The sequence below is a fragment of the Hypanus sabinus genome, chromosome 6 (genome assembly GCF_030144855.1).
Source record: "Hypanus sabinus isolate sHypSab1 chromosome 6, sHypSab1.hap1, whole genome shotgun sequence".
Lineage (NCBI taxonomy): Eukaryota > Metazoa > Chordata > Chondrichthyes > Myliobatiformes > Dasyatidae > Hypanus > Hypanus sabinus.
In genome coordinates, this window is record NC_082711.1 from 53,947,266 (window position 1) to 53,973,819 (window position 26,554).

Here is a 26,554-nt window from a genome sequence, read left to right on the forward strand (position 1 = left end):
GACTCAACCTGCAAGTTAACCTTTAGGGGGTACTGCACAATTCCCTTTGCATCTAAAAATTCTGGATTTTCTCCCCATTTAAAAATAGATTGCATGTTTATTTCTCCTACCAAAATGCATGACTATGCATTTTCCAACATTGTCTTTCATTTGCCACGTTCTTGCCCATTCCTCTAATCTGTCTACATTCTTCTGCAGCATACCTGTTTCCTCAACAATACCTGCCCTTCCACCAACTGTCATATCATCTGCAAACTTGGGAACAAAACCATCTTTTACATCATCTGAATCGTTTATATACAGCACAAAAAGAATTGGTCCCAAAACCAACCCCTGCAGAACTCCACTAGTCACTGGCAGCCAACCAGAAAAGGATCCTTTTATTCCCACTTGCTGCCTCCTACCAATCAGCCAATGCTCCAACCATGCCAGTAACTTTCCTGTAATACCATAGGCTCTTAACTTGGTAAGCAGCCTCGTGAGTGGCACCTTGTCAAAGGCCTTTTGAAAGTCCAAATAGACAACATCCACTGCATCCCCTTCATGTATCCTACTTGTAATCTCCTCAAAGAATTTGTAACTTTGTAATTTTCCCAGTCCTCTCAGAGCTTCTACGGGTATATTAAGAGCAAAAGGATAGTAAGGGATAAAATTGGTCCTCTTGAAGATCAGAGTGGTCGGCTATATATGGAACCAAAAGAAATGGGGCAGATCTTAAATGGTTTTTTGCATCTGTATTTACTAAGGAAACTGGCATGGAGCCAATGGAAATAAGGCAAAGAAGTAGTGAGGTCTTGGAGCCTATACAGATTGAAGAGGAGGAGGTGATTGCTATCTTGAGGCAAATCAGAGTAGATAAATCCCCAGGACCTGACAGGGTATCCCCTCGGACCTTGAAGGAGACTTGTATTGAAATTACAGGGGCCCTGGCAGTTATATTTAAAATGTCAGTACCTACAGGCAAGGTGCCGGAGTATTAGAGGATAGTTCATGTTGTTCCGTTGTTTAAAAAAGGCTCTAAAAGTAACCCGGGAAATTATAGGCCAGTAAGTTTAATGTCGGTAGTAGGTAAATTATTGGAAGGAGTACTAAGAGATAGGATCGACAAGTATTTAGAAAGACAGGGACTTATTAGGGAGAGTCAACACAGCTTTGTGCGTGGTAGGTCACATTTAACAAATCTATTAGAGTTTTTCAAGGAGGTCACAAGGAAAGTGGATGAAGGGAAAGCAGTGGATGTTGCCTGTATGGACTTCAGTAAGGCCTTTGACAAGGTCCCGCATGGGAAGTTAGTTAGGAAGATTCAGTCGCTAGGTACACATGGAAAGGTAGTAAATTGGATTAGACATTGGCTCAATGGGAGAAGCCAGAGAGTGTTAGTGGAAGATTGCTTCTCTCAGTGGAGGCCTGTGACTAGTGGAGTGCCACAGGGATCAGTGATAGGTCCATTGTTATTTGTCATCTATATCAATGATCTGGATGATAATGTTGTAAATTGGATCAGCAAATTTGCTGATAATACAAAGATTGGAGGTGTAGTGGACAGTGAGGACAGTTTTCAAAGCTTGCAGAGGGATTTGGTCCAGCTGGAAAAATAGGCTGAAAAATGGCAGATGGAGTTTAATACAGACAAGTGTGAGGTATTGCACATTGGAAGGAAAAACCAAGGTAAATGGTAGGGCACTGAGGAGTGCAGTAGAACAGAGGGATCTGGGAATACAGATACAAAATTCACTAAAAGTGGCGTCATAGGTAGATAGGGTCGTAAAGAGAGCTTTTGGTACATTGGCCTTTATAAATCAAAGTATTGAGTATAAGAGTTGGAATGTTATGGTGAGGTTGTATAAGGCATTGGTGAGGCCGAATTTGTAGTATTGTGTGCAGTTTTTGTCACCAAATTTTAGGAAGGATATTAATATAGTTGAAAGAGTGCAGAGAAGGTTTACAAGGATGTTGCTGGGACTTGAGAAACTGAGTTACAGAGAAAGGTTGAATAGGTTAGGACTTTATTCCCTGGAGTGTAGAAGAATGAGGGGAGATTTGATAGAGGCATATACAATTATGATGGGTATAGAGAGAGTGAATGCAAGCAGGCTTTTTCCACTGAGGCTAGGGGAGAAAAAAAAAACCAGAGGACATGGGTTAAGGGTGAAGGGGGAAAAGTTTAAAGGGAACATTGGGGGGGGGGGCTTCTTCACACAGAGTGTTGGGAGTGTGGAATGAGCTGCCAGATGAAGTGGTAAATGCGGGCTCACTTTTAACATTTAAGAAAAACTTGGACAGGTACATGGATGAGAGGTGTATGGAGGGATATGGTCCAGATGCAGGTCGGTGGGACTAGGCAGAAAAACAATTCGGCACAGCCAAGAAGGGCCAAAAGGCCTGTTTCTGTTCTGTAACATTCTATGGTTCTAATTCCAACATGCTGATTTAGGATTTAAGATTTCTCCTTAAGGAAACCATGCTGACTTTGTACTCTCTTGTCCTGTGTCTCCAAGTACTCCATAGCCTCATCCATAACAATTGACTCCAACATCTTCCCAACCACTGAGGTCAGGCTAAATGGTCTATAATTTCCTTTCTACTGCTTTCCTCTTTTCTTAAAGAGTGGAGTGACATTTGTATTTTTCCAGTCCTCTGGCAGTATGCCAGAGTCTAATTATTTTTGAAAGATTATTACTAATGCCTCCAAACTCTACCGTTACCTCTTTCAGAACCCTAGGGTGCAATTCATCTGGTCCAGTTGAGTTATGTACCCTTAGATCTTTCAGCATTTTGAGCACCTTCTCCCTTGCAATAGCAACTGCACTCACTTCTCTTCCTTCACACCCATCAATATCTGGCACACTACTAGTGTCTTCCACTGTGAAGACTGATGCAAAATGTTCATTTAGCTCATCTGCCATCTTCTTGTCCCTGATTATTATGTCTGCAGCCTCATTTTCTAGCAGTCCTATATCCACTTTCATCTCTCTCTTTTTTTTTTACATACTTGAAAAAGCTTTTACTACCCACTTTGATATCGTTGCAAGCTTGCTTTCATACTTCTTTTCCCTCTTACTGACTCTTTTAGTTGTTCTCTGTAGGTTTTTATAAGCTTCCCAATCCTCTTTCTTCCCACTAATTTTTGTTTTGCTGTATACCCTCTCTTTTGTTTTTACATTAGCTTTGACTTCCCTTCTCAGCCACGGTTGTACTATTTTGTCATTTGAGTATTTCTTTGTTTTTGGAATACATCTATTATTCACTTTCCTCATTCTTCCAGAAACTCAGGACATTGCTGCTCTGCCGTCCCCCCTGCTTGCATCTCCTTCCAATTTACTTAGGCCATCTCCTCTCTCAAACCACTGTTATTTCACTTACTCCACTGAAATACTTAAATGTCAGAATTTACTTTCCCACTATCAAATCTCCAATTGATCTCAATCATTTGTATTCACTGCTGCCTAAGAATTTTTTTACTTTAAGTTCCCCAATCACCTCTTGTTCATTACATAACACCCAATTCAGTATAGCTGATCCCCTATTAGGCTCAACATCAAACTGCTCTAAAATCCTTCTCATAGGCATTCAACAAACTCATTCTCTTGGGATTCATTACCATCCTAATTTTCCCAATGGACCTGCAGATTAAAATCTCCCATGCCTATCGTAACATTGCCCTTTTGACATGCCTTTTCTTTTTCCCATTGTAATCTGTGGTCCACATCCCAGCTACTGTTGGGAGGCCTGCATACAACTGCCATCAGAGTCCTTTTACCTTTGCAGTTTCCTAAGTCAACCTACAAGGATTTACTATCTTCTGATCCTATGTCAGATTTTCTGCTGATCCGATGCTGTTCTTTACAGCAGAGCCGCGCCACCTAGTCTGCCTATCTTCCTATCCCTCTGATGCACGGAACCTTGGACATTCAGCTGCCAACTACAACTATACTTCAGCCATGATTCAGTGATGGCCACAACACCATACCTGACAATCTGTAATAGTGCAACAAGATCATCCACCTATTTCTTATACCCCACGCATTGAAACACAACGCTTTGAATACTGTGTTTGCTATCCTTTTTGATTCTGCATGCCTAATGCACTGATACTCACCCTGCTAGCTGCAACTTTCTCCTATCATCTGCCTGTCCTTCCTGACAGTCTGACTACGCTATCTTTGCTTTTTTACCATCCATCTTATCCTTCACTCCGGTTCCCATCCCTCTGCCAAATTAGTTTAAATCCTCACCAACAGTTCCAACAAACCTGTGCACAAGAATATTGGTCCCCCTTGGGTTCAGGTGCAACCTATCCCATTTGTATAGGTTGTACCTCCCCCAAAAGAGATCCTAACAATCAAAAAACCTGAAGCCCTACCCCCTGCACCAGCTTCTCTACCAGATCATCCTGTTTCTACCCTCACTGGCACATGGCACAGGTAACAATCCAGAAATTACTACCCAGGAGGTCCTGCTTCTCAACTTTCTGACTAGCTCTCTAAATTCTTTCTTCAGAACAACTTTGCTCTTCCTTCCTATGTCATTGGTACCAACATGTACCAAGACATCTGGCTGCTCTCCCTCCCTGTCTAAAATACTGTAGACACAATGTGAGACATCCCTGACCCTGCTGGCATTCCCCTGGGAAGTCAACCCCACAGCAGTATCCAAAGCAGCATAGTTGTTCTGGACAGGAATGGCCACAGGGGTGCTCTGCACTAACGGCCTATTCACATTTCCATTTCTCTTGACAGTCACACAGCCACTCGCCTCCTGCTACTTAGTGGTGACTACTTCCCTGGAACTCTGATCGATTATCTCCTTGCTCTAGATCTCTAACATGGTCTTCAAGGAGCTGCAGCTAGAGGCACTCCATGCAGATGTTGACCCCTGTGAGACTATCAATCTCCCAGTACTTCAATGTCCAGCATGAAGAACACACAACGGCCATTTACTACGCTAAGTATAGCAAGAGAGAGAAAAAAGGGAACCTTAATTGAAAGTTACCAAAGCCAAGGCCTGACACTCCTACTTTCATCACTAGCCTACTCCCAACAATGCCCGCCCTGCTTGTCCCTTCTGTGCTTGTATTTAACTCACTGTGCTCTGCTCCCGCCACCAATTGGGCCACTGGAATGAGCCCAAACGCCTATGAAGCTCTCCTTTCAAACAAGCATCGCTGACCTGTGAGAAACCTCATCGCTGTGCTCTGCTCCCACTGCTGACTGGGCCGCCGTTTGGCAAAGCCTGAACTTTGATGAAGTACACATGTGGGCTTTAAGGATGTGAAAAGTTTTTTAACACTCACTTCTCCATGTCACTGGGTTGCTTACATGCTTCTCAGAAGGGCTGCCAGAGCGGTGTTTTGGGGAATGAACCTGTGACACCACACAACTCACTTCCTTCTTTGTGTAAGGTCGAGGAGTGTTGCAGATCCCATCCACCTTGTTCCCCTGTGCTTGAACTTTTCCCTGTCCCAGATGGTAGTTAACATTTTTGTACATTGAGTGTGAGACCAGTAGCATGTCTATCCCCATGAGCTTGCACAGATGGTCCTGTGTAGTACTGTAGTTTGCCCATCCAACCCTTTCTTGTAGGTCCTTCAACTTTCAGAAATCAATGTGTACGCTCATGGTACCATCCTTCTTTCAGATGATAACAATAGGACTGTCCACTCACTATTTGAAGGCTTGGTGATTCCGAACTTCAGCATATTCTGAATCTCATCCTTCAGAGCCACTGGCACTCTCTAGCAGTGTTGGCATACTGAACCTCGGTTAGGTCTGATCCTGTTGGACAGTTTTAGGACCTTTGTCAGCCCTGTCTCTGCAGGAACAGCTGTGGAAAATCAGCAAATGTCCTCAGCAGCTCCACTGGTTGGTGGCCATCGATAGGTCAACCTTACCAGGCCTCTTCCCTTCTGAGTCATCATCAATGGATACATCATCTGTACCAATATCAACAGGAAGTAGGAGAACCAGCACGTTGATCAAAGACAGGCATGGGCAAACTACGGCCCGCAGGCCATATGCGGCCCGTTAAGCTTTTTAATCTGGCCCGCAGAACTTGAGGAAATTATATTAATAAACCTTGTTAATGTTTTTTCCCCACAATTCTGGCGTTTTCCCAATAGATGACGCACTCTATATACATTGACCTTTGTTGAGGTGCAGCGTATTACTCCACATTTGCGCTTTACTTTGTGACCTTGTGGCGACCCATTTCCTGGCACATCCGAACCGGCTCACAATTAGCCAGCGTTCCGGCTAAGGGAGATAACCTGCGGGGATTTGCGAGCACAGAGCTCCGCATATTGGCGCGCTCTCACTGTTCTGTCATTGTGCGGGTCGTTGTTGAGTTTTGGCACAGGGGACAATTGAATAAGAAGGAGCAGGACAAGTAGACCTGCATCTCCTACAGTTTTTGAAATAAAGACAGTCAGGAGGAGAGTGATGATGATAATATCTTGAAGGATAACAGAATTTTCAGTGCTTTAAAATAATAACTGTTACTGTTAAAAAAAGCTGTATTTTATTCATTTAATTTTCAGTGTTTTAAAAGACATTTCAATAAATAGCTAAATACCATGGGACTTCAAAGACAGATATTTTGTTGTAATGCATTTGTTCATTTTCAATTGAAATTAAAGCACATGTTTTCTACATATCCCATGATATTTTATTTTCTCTTATGAGGTGTATTACCAAAACACTCCTCCATCTGCTCCTGGTCCGGCCCCCCTGTCAAATTTTAGAACCCTTTGTGGCCCTCAAGTCAAAAAGTTTGCCCACCCCTGGTCAAAGACATCGTTAATGCCGCGACTTTCTAGGCCTTTACGTTCCTCCCTCACACAGACTAGCATCCAAATCAGGCAGAGTCTGAAACCTGACCACTGCTTTGGTCTTGTCATCAGTCAGGACAAAATACATAACAGCACTATATACTCCTGGATAATGTGACTGGCTATTTCCCTTCCTCAGTAACTCATGTAACACAGGCAAATCTCTCCCCAGAATTATGTCAACTGGTAGTTTCTCCAGCAACATCTCCCCCTGGCTTTCATCAAGAACATCCCACTCAGCAGCGAGTTCTGCCAGTGGCTCAGACTTCCAGTCATCATGGACACATTGGACAGGTGTTTGATGACTGAAGAAAATATTAATAGCAGGGGCAAGACTTTTCTTAATAAATGACAGTAAGCTACCAGAATCTAAAAGAGCTTAAAGAGGTTTTCCATTAACTTTAACTGTTATAAGCATGGGGTCTTCCTCATCATATTCGGCTTGATTTCCATTGCCATACTCACAATCATCACAGTCATTGTCACCATCATCACATTCTCCTTCTCTTGGTACATAGCACATACCTGACAACTTGGGCTTCTTGAGAGGACACACAGAGGATTTCTGAATGTTCTGAATGACAATGTCAGAATAAAAGTAAAGTAAAATAAAGTCTTAGAATAAACTACCAAAGGTTCTTTGCTGTAGTTTCTCCCACTCCTTAATTGAGCAGTTTCTGCAAGAGTCCTTTGAAGAATTAGAGTCTCTGGTGCTTTGGAATGAGGGCTGTGATCGAGCCCCCTTGTGGGGGACAAGTCATGCTGCAATGAGTCCATCCACAGGTTCATGCTCTCATATTTATGTTCGGGTGTCTGGAGGAAGAACCTGCAGCAGCTGCTCAAGAACAATGGCCTCATCAATCTTCTCTTGGACTTCTGTTCTGAACATAGGGACACAGGAACATAAGAAATAGGAGCAGGAGTAGCCCGTCTAGCACATTGAGTCTGCTCTGTCAATCAATAAGACCATGACTGATGGGACCATGGACTAACCTCTACCTCCATAACCCTTCTTTTACTCCTTAACCCTTAATTCCCCCTAATGGTTGAATCTATTGGTGGTAGAAACCCCTCACATGATATGTCTCAGTGGCTGACTCCACAATGGTAGAGTAGAGGAACAGAAGTTTTGGCAATAGATTTCTGCCAAGATATCAGACTCAGCCAGCAGCACTTCCTTCAGGTCACGATAGTTGTTGGACCTCTCTTCATCTTTTGCAGTGTAGGTTTCGAGAGCTTTACCCATCAGTAGAGGCACAATCTGGCCATTGCCATATCTGGGCCATCCTCACAAACCTGAGGAGGTAGTTCCCAATATCATCTCCTTGTTAATAAGAAGGCATCTTGGAACCCCTCTGTAGGCATTGGAGTTCCTTCTTAAAAGTGCCATCTCTCCTCTGCCCCCACTGCTGACTGGGCCGCAGTTTGACAAAGTCTGAGCTCTGATGAAGTACACATGTGGGCTTTAAGGACATGAAAAGTCTTTTAACATTCACTTCTCCACGTCACTGGGTTGCTTACAAGCTTCCCAGAAGGGCTGTCAGAGTGGCATTTTGGGGAATGAACCTGTGACAAAAGGTCTCTCAAATGTTATCCAGGGAGGGTTCGGAGGTGGTAACACTTGAAGGCCCTTCAGCTTCCAGCCTGAGTTTGGTCCTGGGCTGAATTTCTTCCTTCCTCTGATGTTTCCTGGGGATCAGCTTCATTTTTAGCCTTGGGGTTTCCTGATTTGGAATCACAATCCCACTCTCCTCTGATTTGCGACTGGCCGCCACACTGCTCCTCTATGTGTTAGATATGTGGGTTATGACCAAAGGTAAAAAATGGCTGGAGTTACTTAGCATTTTAGTTCAAGGGTGTTTATCAGGTGCATCAAATATCAAACTTACAAAAATTAATGGAAATAGTGAAAAGAAAATTGTTAATATTTACATAAAGTTGTCTGCCAGAAAACACAGTAATAGCTCTGTACTTATATTTGCCCAGTGTGAACTCCTGGCAGCGCCTATCTCTTCCAACAACTAAGGGCGAAGAGCTCTTTTTCTTTCAGACTAACAACATATACACATTTACACTTGATGCCCACTACTAAAGAAATGCAATATTCCGCCATTAGGACCCATGATGAGAACATACTGGGGACGACATTGAAGTGTGTACGCTCAGCGCATTGCCTGCAGATTTGAAATGCAATCTGTAAATGTGAGTGCTTGCCATCACAGACTCCCTTTACAGAAGTTTGTGTGATACAGCTTCCCTAATGTTGTTCAAAAGTATCACACAATTTCATGGTACCAATTCCCAAACAGAACTAACACGTTTCCGATATTAGTAAAATCTTTCTTTGTAGCTCTGACCTCAAACAATAACCCCTACAGGGTCAGTACAACTCTTTCAGCTATTGGCAAGTATTGACAAAATGCCACAAATAGGGCTTTGGGGAGGAGGGGAAGAGGGAAGGAGGGTAGTGTGATCTTCCTAAGGGTATATGGGAACATGCCCCAGCCAGGAAAGAAAGTAGCAAATGGTGCTGACAGTGGAAATTTGCCAGGGAGATGACTTTTGGGGCATGAGTTCCCTTTCTGTTTCCTTGCTCCCCTGAGAGCCATACACTACAACACAATCCATCTTCCCAAGTTTGTAAGCAACAGTCACTTTATCACAAGTGAAGTATTTCCCTCCTGTCAGGGGAACTATTCTTGGTCCTTGTAATGCATAATAAGCAGCAAAATAACACAAGCTCAATATCTCAACTGACAAAGGGACTGGACTGAGTTAACTGTTGTGGAAGCAAAGGCCACTTCGAGCTTTAGAGCAGTGCAGCTACCTGCATTTGTTTGCTAGACAAATCTCAAACAACAAACAAACAAGTATTTTCAAAGCCGAACTCAGGAACACTTAACCCAATAGTTTTTGTATGCAGTTCACCTTGCTGCTGCTGAATTTGGCTCAACATCAGCCACACATCTAATGGATTCACATGCTGGCAGATTGTCTGCATACTCAGCATCACAGATTCAATCCAGTAGTCTCCATTGCTAAGTATCACCCAAAAATGCCTTTTATTCATCTATGTATTGCAAAAATAAAGAGTATGAACACACAAATTAGAAGCAGGAGGAGATCAATAGAGCCCTTGACCCTGGACCTTGCAAGAAATCACAGATGATCTGATTTTTAGAATCAGAAACAGGTTTATTATCACCAGCATGTGTGGTGAAATTTGTTAACAGCACCAGTTCTATGAAATACATAATATAGAAGAAAAATAAGTAATTCAATTACAGTATATGCATATTGAATAGATTAAAAATAGTGCAAAAAACATAAATTATATATATAAAGTGAGGTAGTGTTCAACGATTCAATGTCCATTTAGGAATCGGATGGCAGAGGGGAAGAAGCTGTTCCTGAATCACTGAGTGTGTGTCTTCAGGCTTCTGTACCTCCTACCTGATGGTAACAGTGAGAAAAGGGCATGCCCTGGGTGCTGGTGGTCCTTAATAATGGATGCTATCTTCCTGAGACACTGCTCCTTGAAGATGTCCTGGGTACTTTGTAGGCTAGTACCCAAGATGGAGCCGACTAAATTTACAGCCCTCTACAGCTTCTTTCGGTCCTGTGCAGTAACCTCCCCATCTCCTCCCCCCCCCCCCCCCCCCACCATATCAGACAGTGATACAGTCTGTCAGAATGCACTCTACAGTACATCAATGGAAGTTTTTGAGTGTATTCATTGACATACTAAATCTCTTCAAACTCCTAATGAAGTATAGTCACTGTCTTGCCTTCTTTATAGCTGCATCGAAATGTTGGGACCAGGTTAGATCCTCAGAGATCTTGACACCCAGGAACTTGAAACTGCTCACTCTCTCCATTTCTGATCCCTCTATGGGGATTGGTATGTGATCCTTCATCTTACCTTTCCTGAAGTCCACTATCAGCTCTTCTTTCTTACTGACTCTGAGTGCCAGGTTGTTGCTGTGACACCACTCCACTAGTTGGCATATCTCACTCATGTACACCCTTTTGTCAACCATCTGAGATTCTACAAACAATACTTGTATCATCAGCAAATTTATAGATGGTGTTTGAGCTATGCCTAGTCACACAGTCATGGGTATAGAGATAGAGCAGTGGGCTAAGCACACATCCCTAATGTGCACCAGTGTTGATCGACAGCGATGAGGAAAGATCCGCAGAGATCGTGGTCTTCCAGTTAGGAAGTTGAGGATCCAATTGCAGAGGGAGGTATAGAGGTCCAGGTTCTGTAATTCATCAATCAGGATTGTGGGAATGATGGCATTAACTGCTGAGCTATAGTTGATGAATAGCGTCCGGACTTAGACGATTGTGTTGTTCAGGTGGACTAATGCTGTGTGAGGAGCCATTGAGATTGCATCTGCCATGGACCTGTTGTGGTGATAGTCAAATTTAGCCTAAGCTCTGCATTCTGAATGGTGGCCAATTAGGAAAAGGGGAGGTGCAACGAGACCTGGGTGTCATTGTACACCAGTCATTGAAGGTGGGCATGCAGATACAGCAGGTGGTGAAAGAGGCAAATGGTATGTTGGCATTCATAGCAAAAGGATTTGAGTACAGGAGCAGGGAGGTTCTACTGCAGTTGTACAAGGCCTTGGTGAGACCGCACCTAGAGTATTGTGGTGTGCAGTTTTGGTCCCCTAATCTGAGGAAAGACATTCTTGCCATAGAATGAGTACAAAGAAGGTTCACCAGATTGATTCCTGGGATGGCAGGACTTTCATACGAAGAAAGACTGGATCGTCTAGGCTTATACTCACTAGAATTTAGAAGATTGAGGGGGGATCTTATTGAAACACATAAAATTCTAAAGGGATTGGACAGGCTAGATGCAGGAAGACTGTTTCTGATATTGGGGAAGTCCAGAATGAGGAGTCACAGTTTAAGGATAAAGGGGAAGCCTTTTAGGACCGAGATGAGGAAAAAACTTCTTCACACAGAGATTGGTGAATCTGTGGAATTCTCTGCCACAGGAAACAGTTGAGTCCGGTTCATTGGCTATATTTAAGAGGAAGTTAGATATGGCCCTTGTGGCTAAAGGGATCAGGGGTTATGGAGAGAAAGCAGGTACAGGGTTCTGAGTTGGATGATCAGCCATGGTCATACTGAATGGCGATGCAGGCTTGAAGGGCCGAATGGCCTACTCCTGCACCTATTTTCTATGTTTCTATTCCTACATACAGTACATAGTAACCTGTTTTCACTGTAATCATTTGATGAGCGAGCATCTTAATTATATTTAATAATTCTGTATCCACTGCACTTTGAGGAAGAGAGCTCCAAAAGTTCATGACCCTTTGTGAAAATATATGATGCCTCTTCTCCGTGTTAGAGATTGATTCCTTTTTCTAGAACCTCTGACGAGATGAAGCTCCTTCTCCACATTTTCCAGTCCCCTCAAGATCTTACTTCAAAAGAAATGGAACCAAAGAGCTGCCAGGTGAGGTATTAAAACTAAATACAGTTTCTATATTCATGAGGCATTTTGGTGGGCACACCGTTTTCAGCAAGGTGAACTGCGCACAAAAACTACTGGGATAAGTGACCCTGAGTTCAGCTTTGAAAACATTTGTTGCTTGAAATTTGTCAGGCAAACAAACACCATGTTGAGGTGGCATCTTGTTAGCAAGGAATCGAAGGATGTAGCCCTAAAGTGGTCCAAATGGGCACAAAGATCAACATGGACGTGATAGGACGAAGGACTCATTCCTGTGCTGTAAAGTTATGACACTGTAAAAGAAAACAGAACTGAGCAGGGTGGGGGGGGGGGTCGTTCTCCATGAAACTCTATTTAATATGCCTACTGCATAACTCACATAGGCAAATATTTATCAGATTGGGTTATCAAAAAGCTGCAGACGCTGGAAATGTAAAGACTCTCAACAGGCCAGGTAGCATCTGTGCAACGAAGAGCAGAAATAGTATTTAGAAGCACCTGAAGAGTTAATTCTGTCTCTCTTTCTACAGGGGCTGCCTGTATGGTTGTGAGCTTTCAGCATTTTCAGTTTCATCTGCCTGGAAGCTACTAATCTGAGAGCAAAGTACATTACAAATCAGACACTTATCAGCATAAAAATACGTGGTAGGAGTTGTGCTACCAAATACAGCTTCCATAACTAATATTCCTTCTTCAGTAGATGAATCCACTGAAGAAACCAGCATCTACAGAAGGAAGATTAATGACTTGACTCCAAAGAAGAAGACAGAAGAACATTAGAAACAAGAGTAGGAGACTAGCTCTCGAGCTTGCTATACTAATCAATAGGATCACAGATGTGGTTTAAGTACATAAACTTATATGCCACGATGACTTAATCCTTTCTTGTTGTTTTCTACAGCTAATCCATTTTAAAATGCATGTGGCCCTTGGAAGAGGAATTAGCCACAATCCAAAACATTAGAAAACCAATCAGCAATGATTTTTTTCTAGAAGTAAATTAAATACTTGCCTTTGTATTCTGAAATGGGATTTAAGGCCATTGTGTGAGATATTGTACAACCTGGAGTTAAACTGACATCATCTATTGCAATAAATGCATTAGTTACTGCCAACACACTCTGGAGAATAACCTGAAATATAAAAGAAGATGGGAAGCAATTGGTCAACCGATATTCTCTACAATCAAGTGCCATTGTTTGCAAAGTCACCGTGATCACAAACCTGCTTATCCAACAGTGATTTGGTTTCTTGTTCATCAAACAGATGCCAGAATTACAGTCAAAGCCAGTACTTAATTCCCATCCCAAACTGCCCTCAAATTAAACAGCAGCTTTCATGAAGTCCTCCTGGTGACGGTACTTTCATAGCGCTATTGGGTATGGAGGTACAGGATACAGAATGAGTGCTAATGGAGGAATAGTGAGATACGATGAAAGCATAACAGTACATTGTTCAGTAGAGAACCTGCAGATATTGGCACTCCTGCAACTTCTACCTTCTTGAAAGTAGATATTGTGGGTTTGTGAAGTGCAGTTGATTAAGCCTCATTAAATAAATTCAGTATACTTTTAAGATACTGCACATTCTCTGTACAAAATGATAGAGTTATAGAGCTGCACAGAACAGAATCTTGTCCTTTGGCCCATCAAGGCCATACGAACCATTTAGTTATCTGTATAAACCAATTTTCCTGCATTGGGTGTGTAACCTTCTGTGCCTTACCTACATAAGTGCCTGTATAAACGTCTCCTAAACATAATTATTGTGTTTGACTACACCTTCTCTGGTGAGAACGACCTCTGTTTAAAAAGAAACTTACCCTAAGTCACCTTTCAGACTTCCCTCACACACCAAAAACTTTTGCCCTCTTATTTTTGACACCCCAGTCATGGGGATAAGATGCTAACTATCTACTTTGCCTGTGCTGAAATGGTGAAGATTATATATATTTTTGACACTACTTCTCCGGGCAAGTGGAGAATATTCTATCATATCCCTGGCTTGTGTAGTGTAGATTATAGAAAGACTGAAGAGCCAAGAAGTATTGCAGGACATTCAACAATCATTCCACAGTCAAAGTCACTTAGATCACATTTTTCCCCACTCTGATATTAGGTACGAGCAACAAATAAACCACTTGACTCTGCTTTTATGCATTGAGTTGTTGTCATGCGATTGGCTGATTAGATATTTGCATTAACAAGCAAGGTATGCAGGTGTACCTAATAAAGTGGACACTGACTGTTTGTTCACTGTATCTTGCTGCACATGAGCATAATTGCTTCACATTCTGAGGAATTGATCACCTTGAAAATACCAGCAAAGACACAACTTCAGATGTTGTGAAGTAAGAAAGGTCCTGATAGGGTCTTAGCTGTTGCTGCAAGGAACTCTGACACCCCATGGTTGGGATGCTTGGCTGTCAACAACCACAGCCATCTTCTTTTGACTTCAGTTGGGAGATTATACAGAGCACCTTTAAAACACTCCAAAATGATTCCCAGTCCCCCTTTAGTCCTTTTATTTTCTGCCTTCAATGGCTTATAAATAAACTGTGATGGGAAATCTCCTTCAAGATGTCTGTCATTGCCAACTCTAAGCCAATTAGGTGGTTTATGACATTCTAGTAGGGTCTTCCCTTCCTATGTGAGCTAATGGTGTTTTTCTTGATTTAAAATATTACCTCTCTATTGAATTTGAATGTAGAGCTGCCTTCTGCTTCTATTCTATTCTCTAGACTTTAGGATTACACAAAAAATATAGCAATATAGAACTAATTGTAGAGTAGAAAAACAAGCCCTTCGGCCCACACAGTTGTGCTGAGCTAATTAAGCTAATGATGCCTATAGTGATATCACATGCAATGATGTCATACATGATTGGACAGAGCACTGAGCATGTGGGCGATTCCTAGAATGTTCCAGCACATGGCTGGGTTAAGACATGTTTGTTTGTTACTGTAAATAAAAGTTCTCTAATCTTCCAGAATATGGTTCTTTAATGTTAACCCATGGTATGTTTAAACAGATGTAACATAACATGGTGTCAGAAGAGGTTCTGGAAGAATAATATGGGAGAATTGAGAATCGAAGATAATCGAGAAAAAAGAAGAAAAAAAAAGTTCAAACTGTAAACAGTAAAATGGAACGGTTTAAATCCCCATCAAAACTTCAGCTGACTGGCAATGTAGCTGAGAATTGGAGAATATTCAAGCAACACTTTGAACTGCGCTTATTGGCGATCGATTATGAAGAAAAATCAGAAAAACCAAAGCTGCGCTTCTGCTGCATGTAATTGGGAATGACGCAATAGAGGTATATAATAATCTTGTCTTTGAAGATGGAGATAGTTTCAATTTAAAGTCAATAATGGACAGATTTGAAGTATTTTGTATACCTAAGTGTAATTTAACGTGTGAGTGATTTAAATTCTTCACATGTGCGCAGAGAGCTACTGAAACAATTGATCAGTATGTGGCTGAGTTAAGAAAGTGTAGTAGAACGTGCGAGTTTGGATTGCTCACAGACTCTCATATAAAAGATAGAATAGTTTGTGGCATTCGAGATAATGTACTGAGAGAAAGGCTGTTGAGAGAGCAAGATTTAAATTTTGAAAAAGCTTTCACGCTTTGCAAAGCTTCTGAGACCGTAATGTTCCAGGCTGAAAAGCTATTTTGTTGAAAACTGCAATGTAAACGCTGTAAAAAAAAGTGCGAGTACATCAAGAAATATAACAACATATCGACAAAACCGACAGAGAGCAAGACGGAATTTGAAAGTAAAACGTCATGTGATCACTTTCCATGGGGACATCGTCCAAATCGATGTTTCGCATACGGCAAAATTTGCTACAGCTGTGGTAAGGTTAAACATTTTTCATGCTGTTGTAGACGTAGAAAGAAGGAAAATGAAATGAAACAAGTACATGCAGTGATTGAAGATGATCGTGAGGAATTTTATATAGATATGCTTTATGAAAATGCTGACATGGAGAATATAAAAGTAGTAGCTGCAGTTTCTGGGACTACCAAACAAGAGGAAACTGATGATATGAAAAAGCAATGGGAGGAGGAGGTTGCTTCAATGCAAACAATAATGAAAGAGACACGGAGAGAATATGAGATTCAGTCTAATCACCGGCTAAAGCAAGAACACTCACAGTGGGCATAGTATAAGGAAGAAGTGAAGGAATTGAGAAGTTTTATTGAAATTATGAAGTCTCAGCATAAAAAAGAGATTACACAGTTAATAGAATATTCCAGCACTTAGCTGTGTTAAGACCTGTTTGTTTATTACTGTAAATAAAAAAGTTCTCTAATTCTTCCAGAATATGATTCTTGACTGTTAACCTATGGTACGTTTAAACAGGTGTAACATAACAATACTTAAGTAAAGTAATCCCTCCTGAACCTAGTGTTGTGGGTCCTAGGGCTTCTGTATCTCCTGCCAATCATAGTAGTGAGAAGAGTGCATTGCTTGGACAACAAGGCTCTTTGATAGTGGATGTTGTTTCCTTGTGGCAGCACTCCATTCAAATGTACTCAGTGTTGGGGAGTGATTTACCTATTTGGACTGGGGTGCGTCCACTAATTTCTTGGAGAAGTACATAGCCACACAATCATAAATATATAGTGAGTAGAGCAGGGAGCTAAGCACACAGCCTTGATGAGCTTGTGCTGGTATTGTGTCTGAAGATGTTGTTGCCAATCTGTATTAACTAGGGTCTGTCAAAAATATATATACTGGCTGTCTACTCTACGTATACCTTGCATAATTTTATAAACTTTTATCTGGTCCCTCCTTTGCCTCAGCCATTCCAGAGAATACAGCCACGCCTTGTGCAGCCTCTAATTCAGGCAGCTCCTTGGTACACCTCTTCTGTACCCTCTCCAAAGCCCCCACATCTTTTCTATAACGGGTGACCAAATCTGACTTCATTACTCCAGATGTGGCCCAACCGGAGTATTATATAGATGCAACATAACTTCCTTATTGTTGAATCTGTGCCTCAGCTACTGTATTAAAGGCAACGTGCCATACATCTTCTTTACCATTCTATCAACTTGTGCAGCAGTTGAAATATTGAGTAAATTACTTACTCCCAAGTTATCAGCCTTTATGATTTTCTTAACTGAAGCAGCGGAAGGAGGAATTGTTTTAGAATCGCTCAGTGATGTTTCTCTCTGGTTTGCCTATCCTGGGATACATTGTTTACCACTTCAGAATGCCGCAGCTGGGATTGGAAGCTGATAAAGGATTGCAAGGTGAATCACTGATTCACACATTACTTCCTCAGTTCATGCTTTAATATTTATTCAGGTTCTGTTTTTATTTTATGCAAAGAAAATCTCTTCGTATTCTTCACAAAACACTAAAGGTTTAAATACTACTTGGGTTAATTCAGCTTTTTGCTGGTTTCCAGTTATACATTTTAATCAATAAATCCTTGAAACAGAATTCTTGCTTCCGTGCAAAAATGGTACCATCAGACATGGTCAAAGTATATTTTTGTGTTTGATTAAAGTGCAAATACATACCATAATTAAACATTAGGGGAAAAGCAGCAGGAAACAAAGCCATGCAGGGTTTAAAGAGCAGACAATGGAATATATGAAAAGGACAAAGGAAGCAATTTTAAGCTACAGAGTACGTCTGGAGAGAGACTAAAATGAAGTGTCAAGTAGGTGGAATTCTTGCTTGCCTATCATAGCAATTTTTCCTGTTCCATAAAGAAATAATGACAGAGTCTTTTAAAAGGAAGGAAGATTGGAGAATTTTTTTGAAGGTAAGAACTGTATAGGAAAAGGGAAATTAATAATTATATTTATATAACAGCTTATTATGCCTAATGTGCTGTGAGGGTCAGTTTCCACTTCCCCAAAGCCCCAGTAGTAGACCCATGTTCGTCTGCAATGCTCCTAAAGCAGTATATAAACAATGTTCAGATTCGAGAGTAAATCCAGTTACTGACATTTCTGTCCATTGCTACCTTGGTCTCTCACCTGGAAAGGTATCCTGGTTTGTGTTATGCTGAGCTCTACAGGGACCTCCAGTTTAGCCCAAACTCTGTTGACTGGTGTGGAGAGGGTGATAATTCTTTCCATGTCCCCAGCTGTAGTCCGAATATATATAGACATGTTGGCTCCCACTGACATTTGATACCAGAACCTTACCTAATTCAAAATGAAATAAAATTCTTGGAATAAGATATCAAATTACATAAAAGTATATGAGTTGTTAGAAAATATAATCCACTTATGATTTTCCCTTTGAAATATTTGAAGTAATTACTTCCAATAATAATTATGTATTTGAAATAGGTGGTACAAAAATCATTGATCGATTTTCCTTCTAACACTTCAAATTTATGTTGTGCCATCTCCTTGATGATATTATCATTACATTATTGGCAAGAAGTTTGACTGACAGAGTTTAAACTCTCAATTGCACTGGCGTAGAATTGTTTCAATTTGGTGTTAGATCTGAAAGGAGGGCCAAATTCCAGATGGTAGGTAATAATGTGATAGTAATTGTTTCATATCATCGTAATGGACACTATAATTGGCTTAGAATCAAGGTAGTTAAGTGCCAAGCATTAACATGAGCGAATATGAACATTTTCCCTTCAGGTTCAATGACATTTCCATTACAGAATCTCCCATCATTAAAAGATAGTGGGGGAGTCAGCATTAATCAGAACATTAACTGGATCAGAAACTTAAACAAGAGATCAGGCCTATGTTCTACATCACCATTCCCATTTCTATCTTCCCAACATCCACATACCTACCAATAGGGGTGTCTTCTCTCCCTTTCCATATTTCCTCCCCCATCTGGCTTAATCTGTCTATCATCCCTCCTTTATCTGTATCACATTACTTTCTTGTCTCCATCACTTTCTTCTCCCTTACCTCACCTGGCACTTTCTCACAATGTTTTAATTTCCTAATCTATTTGTACCTATCACTGATTAGCCTGTCTTTAAACTCTTACCTCCGCTCCCTGGCGCAATCAGCCATCACCCAAACCTCACCTCGATCTACCTATCAACTGTTAGTCTCAGTATCACCCTTCCCTTTCACCTCTTTACACTGACTATCATTGCTCTATACCTGAAACGTTAACTATCCCTCTGCCTTTGCAGTTGGGTCAAATGGCCTAAATCTGTTCTTATGTTTTATGCTGCTCAGTCTACAGAGGTTCTCCACCAGTCTGTGTTTTGTTTCATATTCCTGTATTTGTGTCTCCTGGTTTACCTCCCAACTCCCCAAAATCTGACAGCCATCAATGTGAATTGTCAGGAAGGTGTTGAGTAACAGCCATGTGGAGAATGCATATCCAGCAACAATCAAGTTTTTGATACCATAAATGACAAATTAGCCAACTTGACTGGGTCCAATCCACTGCCCTAAAAAAAAAACACTTTCTGATTTTATTTCAGCATTCAGGCATCTGCAGGTTTTATTTAAATTTTAATTTTTATGTTAGTGTGAATATTTAGAGATCAATAATGGCCCTATTAGAACTGAAAGATTTGAAATTATGACTGTCAGAATGATGTCCATGAAGTTCTGTCTTCTTCATCTTATCAAAAGGAATGTTTAAGACCATAAGACCATAAATCAGGTGCAGATTTAGGCCATCTGGCCCATCGAGTCTACTCCATCATTCAATCATGGCTGATTCTTTTTTTTCTCAATCCCAGTTCCCAGCCTTCCCCCCTTGGGTAGACACTAGACCTTGGTTTCAATGTCCAATCAAGAACCTATCAATCTATACCTTAAATACACCCAATGACCTGGCCTCCACAGCTGCATATGGCAACCAATTCCACAAATTCACCACCCTTTAACTAAAGAAATTTTTCTGCATCTCTGTTTTGAAAGGGTGCACCTCTATCCTGAGGCTGTGCCCTCTCATCCTAGACTCTCCCACAATGGGAAGCATCCTTTCCACATCTGCTTTGTTTTGGCCTTTTAACATTCGAAAGGTTTCAATGAGAACCTCTCTCATCTTTCTAAATTCCAGCGAGTATAAATCCAGAACCATCAAATGTTCCTCATATGGTAACCCTTTCATTCCTGGAATCATCCTTGTGAACCTCCTCTGAATCTTCTCCAAAGCCAGCACATCTTTTCTAAGTTGAGGGGCCCAAAATTGTTCACAATACACAACATGAGGCCTCACCGATGCCTTATAAAACCTCAGCATCACATCCTTTCTCTTGTATTATAGACCTCTTGAAAGGATGCTAACATGGATTTGCCTTCCTCACCACTGACTCAACCTGCAAGATAACCTTCAGGATGTTCCGCACAAGGACTCCCAAGTCCCTCTGCATCTCAGATTTCCGGATCTTCTCCCCGTTTAGAAAATAGTCCGCACATTTATTTCTACTACCAAAGTCATGACCATTCATTTTCCAACATTTTATTTCATTTGCCACTCTCTTGACCATTCTCCTAATCTGTCTAAGTCCTTCTGCAGCCTACTTGTTTCCTCAACACTACCTGGCTCTCCACAAATCTTAATATCATCTGCAAACTTGGAAACAAAGCCTTCTGTTCCATCATCTAAATCACTTATATACAGCATAAAAAGAAGTGGTTCCAACACTGACCCCTGCAGAACACCACTATACACAGGCAGCCAACAGAAAAGGATCCTTTTATTCCTAAACACTGCCTCCTACCAATCAGCCAATGCTCTAACCATGTTAGTAACTTTTCTGTAAAACCATGGGCTCTTAACTTGGTTAGCAGCTCAAGTCAAAGGCCTTTTGAAAGTCCAAATATACAACATCCACTGCATCCCCTTTATCCATCCTACTTGTAATCTCCTCAAAGGATTCCAATAGGTTCATCAGGCAGGATTTTCCCTGAAGGAAACCTTGTTGACTTTGTACTATCTTGTCCTGTGTCACCAAGTACTCCATAACCTCATCCTTAACAATTGACTCCAACAACTTCCCAACCACTGAGGTCAGGCTGACATTTAGCACCACAGTAGCCAGGAATTTCAGGCCTTTTTACAACTGAGATTTTGGTTATTCTTAAAATCCTAGTGCTTTTTTGTTCAATGACTAATCCTACATAAAGCTGAGAAAATAAACAAGTTTCCTGTAGCATAGTTTAATATTCTTTAGTTATCAGTTTAAGATTGTATCATGTGATATTAAAAAAAGTTTTCAGTAAAATCCCGCAACTTCTTAAAAAATCAATGGGATTGGCTGTGTTTGTTGTCTGAATCCACTTTTGTGTAGTGCACATTTAGTGATTCTTATGTTTCTACAATCCAGTCTGATCCTACAAGAAGGATACACTAACTGATTTTTATCAAGTGAAACTCCAATAGTTTTGGAAATTCGGGGTCTGTTGGCTGAGATTACACAGAACTCCCCTGTTGATTAAAATGGAGTAAGGAGATGTTCAGGGATGTTCTACATCAGCTTACATAGTTTCTAACTTTATTCCCTTAATAGTTTTTTGTCTTCAATAAAAATCCCAATTTATCTCTGAGCAACGATACTCAACTATTGCTCATTATTCTTTGCTTCTAAAATTCAGTGAATGAATAGTTAGAATTATAGCACAAAATGTGGCAGCGGCTTCAGTGTTACTGACTAGAACTGGATTTCTAGGCACCTTTTGCTCATATTTTATTAGTTTTTACTATGTTTGAAATTTATTTTAGCCAAGGTTAAGACTATCATTCCTGATAATAGATTTGAGAGAAGGCCAAACATTTCAGGAACTAACATGCCTTTGTAAACCAGTTTTCACTGGCTATTCAACATTTAAGACATCTGTGTTTTATTGATTCATTCTACCAAGGTGAATAACATCACGTTGTCACAAACACCATCTAGCTCCTTTTTCTCTCAGTTACTTTATCTGTCAATCCTGTCTGAGTGGAGTTCTCCTTATGACTGCACGGTTTAATTTAGTTTGTTCAGTTTTGATCCATATGCCAAAGGTGGAGGTTAAGTACCAACATAAAATTGCCCCTAGATGGTAGAAATAATAGAACTCAGTGGAAAATTAGCTGGTGAATGGGTTTGCTGTGTGTGCCAACATAGAAATGATGGGCCAACTTGATTCTTTCTATGTCATAAGGAAATATGGAATAAATAAATAGCATTATATTCAAAGGATGAAGTACAGAACATGGAATGGTTAATATTCAAAGTGAGCTGCAAAAGTATTGAATAACAGAAGGTTTTTCTTTAAACAGATGTTGGGGATTTAGAATTCCTTATATGATAAAGTATTAGATAGAATCAAACAGAATTGGATACCTTTTGAAAAGAGATTAGGCTGCAGATAAATAAAAACTTAATGGGAATTAAGGAGGAACTGAATTTCTCTTTGAAGGAGTTAATGTAGAGTCCCAATGTATTGAATAATTTCATTCTGTACTACACTGTACTATGATACACTAGGGGGTATAACAAAATAGAACTATAACATTATGATAATTGTTGCTGAATTATACTCTAATTGATCAACTAAAATATTCTGAAAAATAAAAAGTTGAACAATAGATTTCATCCTGGTAAAGTTTGAAAACAATTGAGCAACAGATCTTCATTCATTGGCTCCATTTAACTTCATTAGAAAGAAATACAAGGAATGGAATTTCTTATTTTTGGTACAATGTTATTTGTGCACTATGTAAAGCAAATAAGTCCTGAACTTATCTGTACACAGGGTACCCGGTTTTGAATATTTATTACAGATCCTTCTTATGATATGAATTCTGACCAGTATTAGTGCACATCACAAGCACATCAGTGATGTCAGACAGTGTAAGATGCATGTTTTGCATCAACTGCACAAAATCATTTACACATCCAAGATTGGCAAATGCATGAATGATTCACAAAGCAGAATCTTGCACAAAACTACTCTGTGCAAGCAGTGTAGTGAAAAGTCTTTGGGGTTGAAGGTTCTTTGTGCCTTCTCATTATTTACATTTCAACTTCAGCAGAAATTAAGTGGAAAATATTCATGGATGATCTTCTTAAGCTGTGTAGAAATACCACAGTAACTGATGTCCAATTCCCTCACAAATTGAGTCCTGGGGACTATATAATGCAGCTTCGGCTTTGTTAGGACAAGATCCTTTACAACCACTTCAGTGCAAGTTTTCAAAATGATATTTAAAACATTTCTAAGGGACAAGATTAATCATACGTGGAAAGGTAGGGATTGATTAGGGTTAGTCAATGTGGTTTTGTTGGAGGGTAATGTTTTCCAACCAATTTCATTAAGGTTTTTGAAGAAGTAATAACAATTTATTGAGGCAGTCCAGTTGATATAGTCTAAATAGACTTCGGTAAATCTTTTGATAGTCCCCACATTGGAAACCTATTTAAAAGATAAGAACCCATGGATACAGGGCAATTTGGCTCCAAAAATTGGTCTGGCAATTAGAAACATAATAACTTGTGTTTGGAAACCTGTGATTGGTGCTACACCACAGGTGCTGCTGCAATGATTGTTTTGTTATAGATATATTAATACTTTAGGTGTGGGAGACTGTACTGCACTGTACAGTATGTATGTATGGAGAATGCAGACAGAATTCGGTGGCAGATGGAACTGATTCCTGATAAGTGTCAGGTGATGGATTTTGGATGGACTAAAGTAGTCTAAGACTGGTAAGGCCTTATATCTGGTGTGGTTGTACAGGAGAGGGTGAAGAGTTTCACCAGGAATTTACTTGGGATAGAATGCTTCCAATATGAGGAATGACTTGATTAGCTCTGCATACATTTCTTGAAGTGAGGGAGGCTGAGGGGAAACCTAAATGAAGTTAACAAAATTATGAAAGGCGTAGACAGTGAGAAACATTTTCTCAAAGCATAGGAACCTCGCAGAGATTTAAGATAAGGTGTAGGAGGTTTAGAAAGATTCCTAAGAAGATTTGTTTTCTTCTGAAGGTTGTTTGGAATCAAAAATCTACCTGAGTACATGGTTGAGGCAGAGAATCGACATTTAAGCAGTGTTGGGTGAGCACTAATAATGAGAAGGCTAAAAAGCAATTGCTTGTCATATGACTAATATAGATGGGTAGTTATGGTTAGCAGAGTCATGGTGAGATAAGGGATGTTTTTCTGTATTCTATCAGTCTATGAAAACCTTTATAATTCAATGTACTGTAGAGATTTGGTTAATAATTGACTGTTAGGTCGTACCTTAATTACTTCAGCAGTTTGATTCATTTTCTTCGAATCAGTTTTTATATTAAAAAAAGAAATGGCTGATACATAATTACCTGACATGGAAGATCATTATTTAATTGATTCTTTAACTCTGGACTGCCAATCTTAATAGTATTTGTTGCTTTATTGTCAGATGCTTTGAAATAGAGGAACATTCCTGTCATGTAAAAGAAAACAAAAACTATTATTTACATATTTCTCATGAGAAACATCCAATTCGTGCAATATCAGTTGCAGAAACAGTTTGCTAATTCTTATTTGTCAGAACCCGGGAACCTTTACAGTTAAAGTGACCCTGATATCTCAAAGGGCATAGGCTACCTATGCGCAGGTGTGCTCATCACCTCGAGGGCTCCACTGGGGGGGGTTCTGAGTGAAGCAAACCCAGTGTCTGTATGACCTGGAGTTGGTTCAAAAGTCCCAGAGGCTTCAGAGCTTTCATTAATTACCAGGTGGTAGAGCAAATTCAAAGATGTTTGAGGTATGACACTCCCTATTTGGCACTTTTGACTTGAAACTGGAATGGACAAAATTAGATGCAATAAATATTGTCATGTGGAACACTAGGCCGTAAAACATATATTTAAATTAGATGCAAAGCTGCTTGAAAGCCCACTATTATATAAGCTATATTGAAAGAAGCACTAAGTGTTGAGCTGACTGACTTCTTCAAAAACTATACACAAAACACACAGCAGTCACACAGATCACAGGGAGCACTCGTAAAGCATTATAGGATCTCTCCCCGCAGCAATCAGAAACCAGATGATTAATAGGGTACCATATGAGCAATGGAAGTGGAAATACTGATTGAGTGTGGGCTTTGGATGGTGTGAGAGTTCATGATGGTACATTGTAGGGAGCATACCACCGCCCCCTTGTGAGAATCTGCTTTCCTGGAGTCCCACACTGCAAATAGACCCATTCTTCTTAGAGCTGATGGATAATCGGTGAGTCAGATTTCTCAGCGAGAAACAAATTGCTGGGAGAACACAAACAAAATGCTGGAGGAACTCAGCAGACCAGAAGGGATCAATGAGAAGGAACAAACTGTTAAGTTTTGTAACTCCAAAAACAAATTGAAAGAAAACATGGGAGCCCGGAGATACCCCTGCACTTTACTTTTAGTCACTGTTGGCATGATGACGTGTGTCATAATGACGAATGTCATTCATGTACTTTTACATAAAACATGTAATCGATTATACAAGCAAAGAATGCTTAATCAAGCAATATATTTATAATGTAACTGAAATATTAAAGGCACAACACTCATAAAATCTCACTGAATAAAGAATACATCTCATTTCACATATGTAACATATATATATATATGACTAGAGAGCAATATATATGTATACATAAGATGACTACATCTAGTATATACTGTAGACATTGACAGCACTGTAAGTTTTAAATTTTCTTTTTAAGGTCTAAAGATTTAATCATTGTGGAGGATTCCTTACTCTTTAGGGATAACACATTTACTGACAAGGAGGTCATTCTGCATGGATGGTGAGACTTACGCCTGCGAGATGATCTCAGGTTCAGGGGCCTCCACTGTGGTGTTTGCAGGAGTTGACTCTGGGACTGCAGGAGGAGGTTCTGACAATTCTGGACATCACTCGCATACAAGTACACCTTCCTTCTGGACGTATTGGCATCCTGAACAATTCATGGCAAGCTGCTCCATCTGCTGATCTCTCCCAGGCCAGCAGGTAAGGCTTTGTGCCAGCACTTTCATTTTGACCACACCTAGATGAGCAGCATGTAGCACCTGCAACACTTTAGCTCTTAGCTTGGGTGGAACAACAACTCTCCATCCCCATGACAAAGGCAAATTCATCCCGTCACTGGTAAAGATGGGGGAGCAGGAACTTCTGTCGAACGTTCTAGCCACTTTGGGTGGCCACGTAGACCTGAGACAGTATTGGGTCTTTTCTGATTGGTTGGAGGGGATCCAAATGTGAGTGCGAAGGACCACCGAGGAACAGCACTGCTGGTGAGCTGATGGTTGTGGA

The 26,554-nt window shown here is 40.5% G+C and overlaps 1 protein-coding gene across 3 annotated transcripts in view; it reads right to left on the reverse strand.

The window, feature by feature from the left end:
* The window catches only part of malrd1 (MAM and LDL receptor class A domain containing 1), a 430,000-nt gene that overhangs the window by 258,509 nt on the left and 144,937 nt on the right, over positions 1–26,554 (reverse strand). For all 3 annotated transcript variants that reach the window (XM_059972137.1, XM_059972136.1, XM_059972138.1), the window contains 3 exons: positions 24,587–24,690; positions 18,310–18,480; positions 13,318–13,438 (listed from right to left, as the gene is read on the reverse strand). In XM_059972137.1, coding sequence (XP_059828120.1) covers positions 13,318–13,438; positions 18,310–18,480; positions 24,587–24,690 — 396 coding nt within the window. The remainder of the gene's footprint in view (positions 1–13,317; positions 13,439–18,309; positions 18,481–24,586; positions 24,691–26,554) is intronic.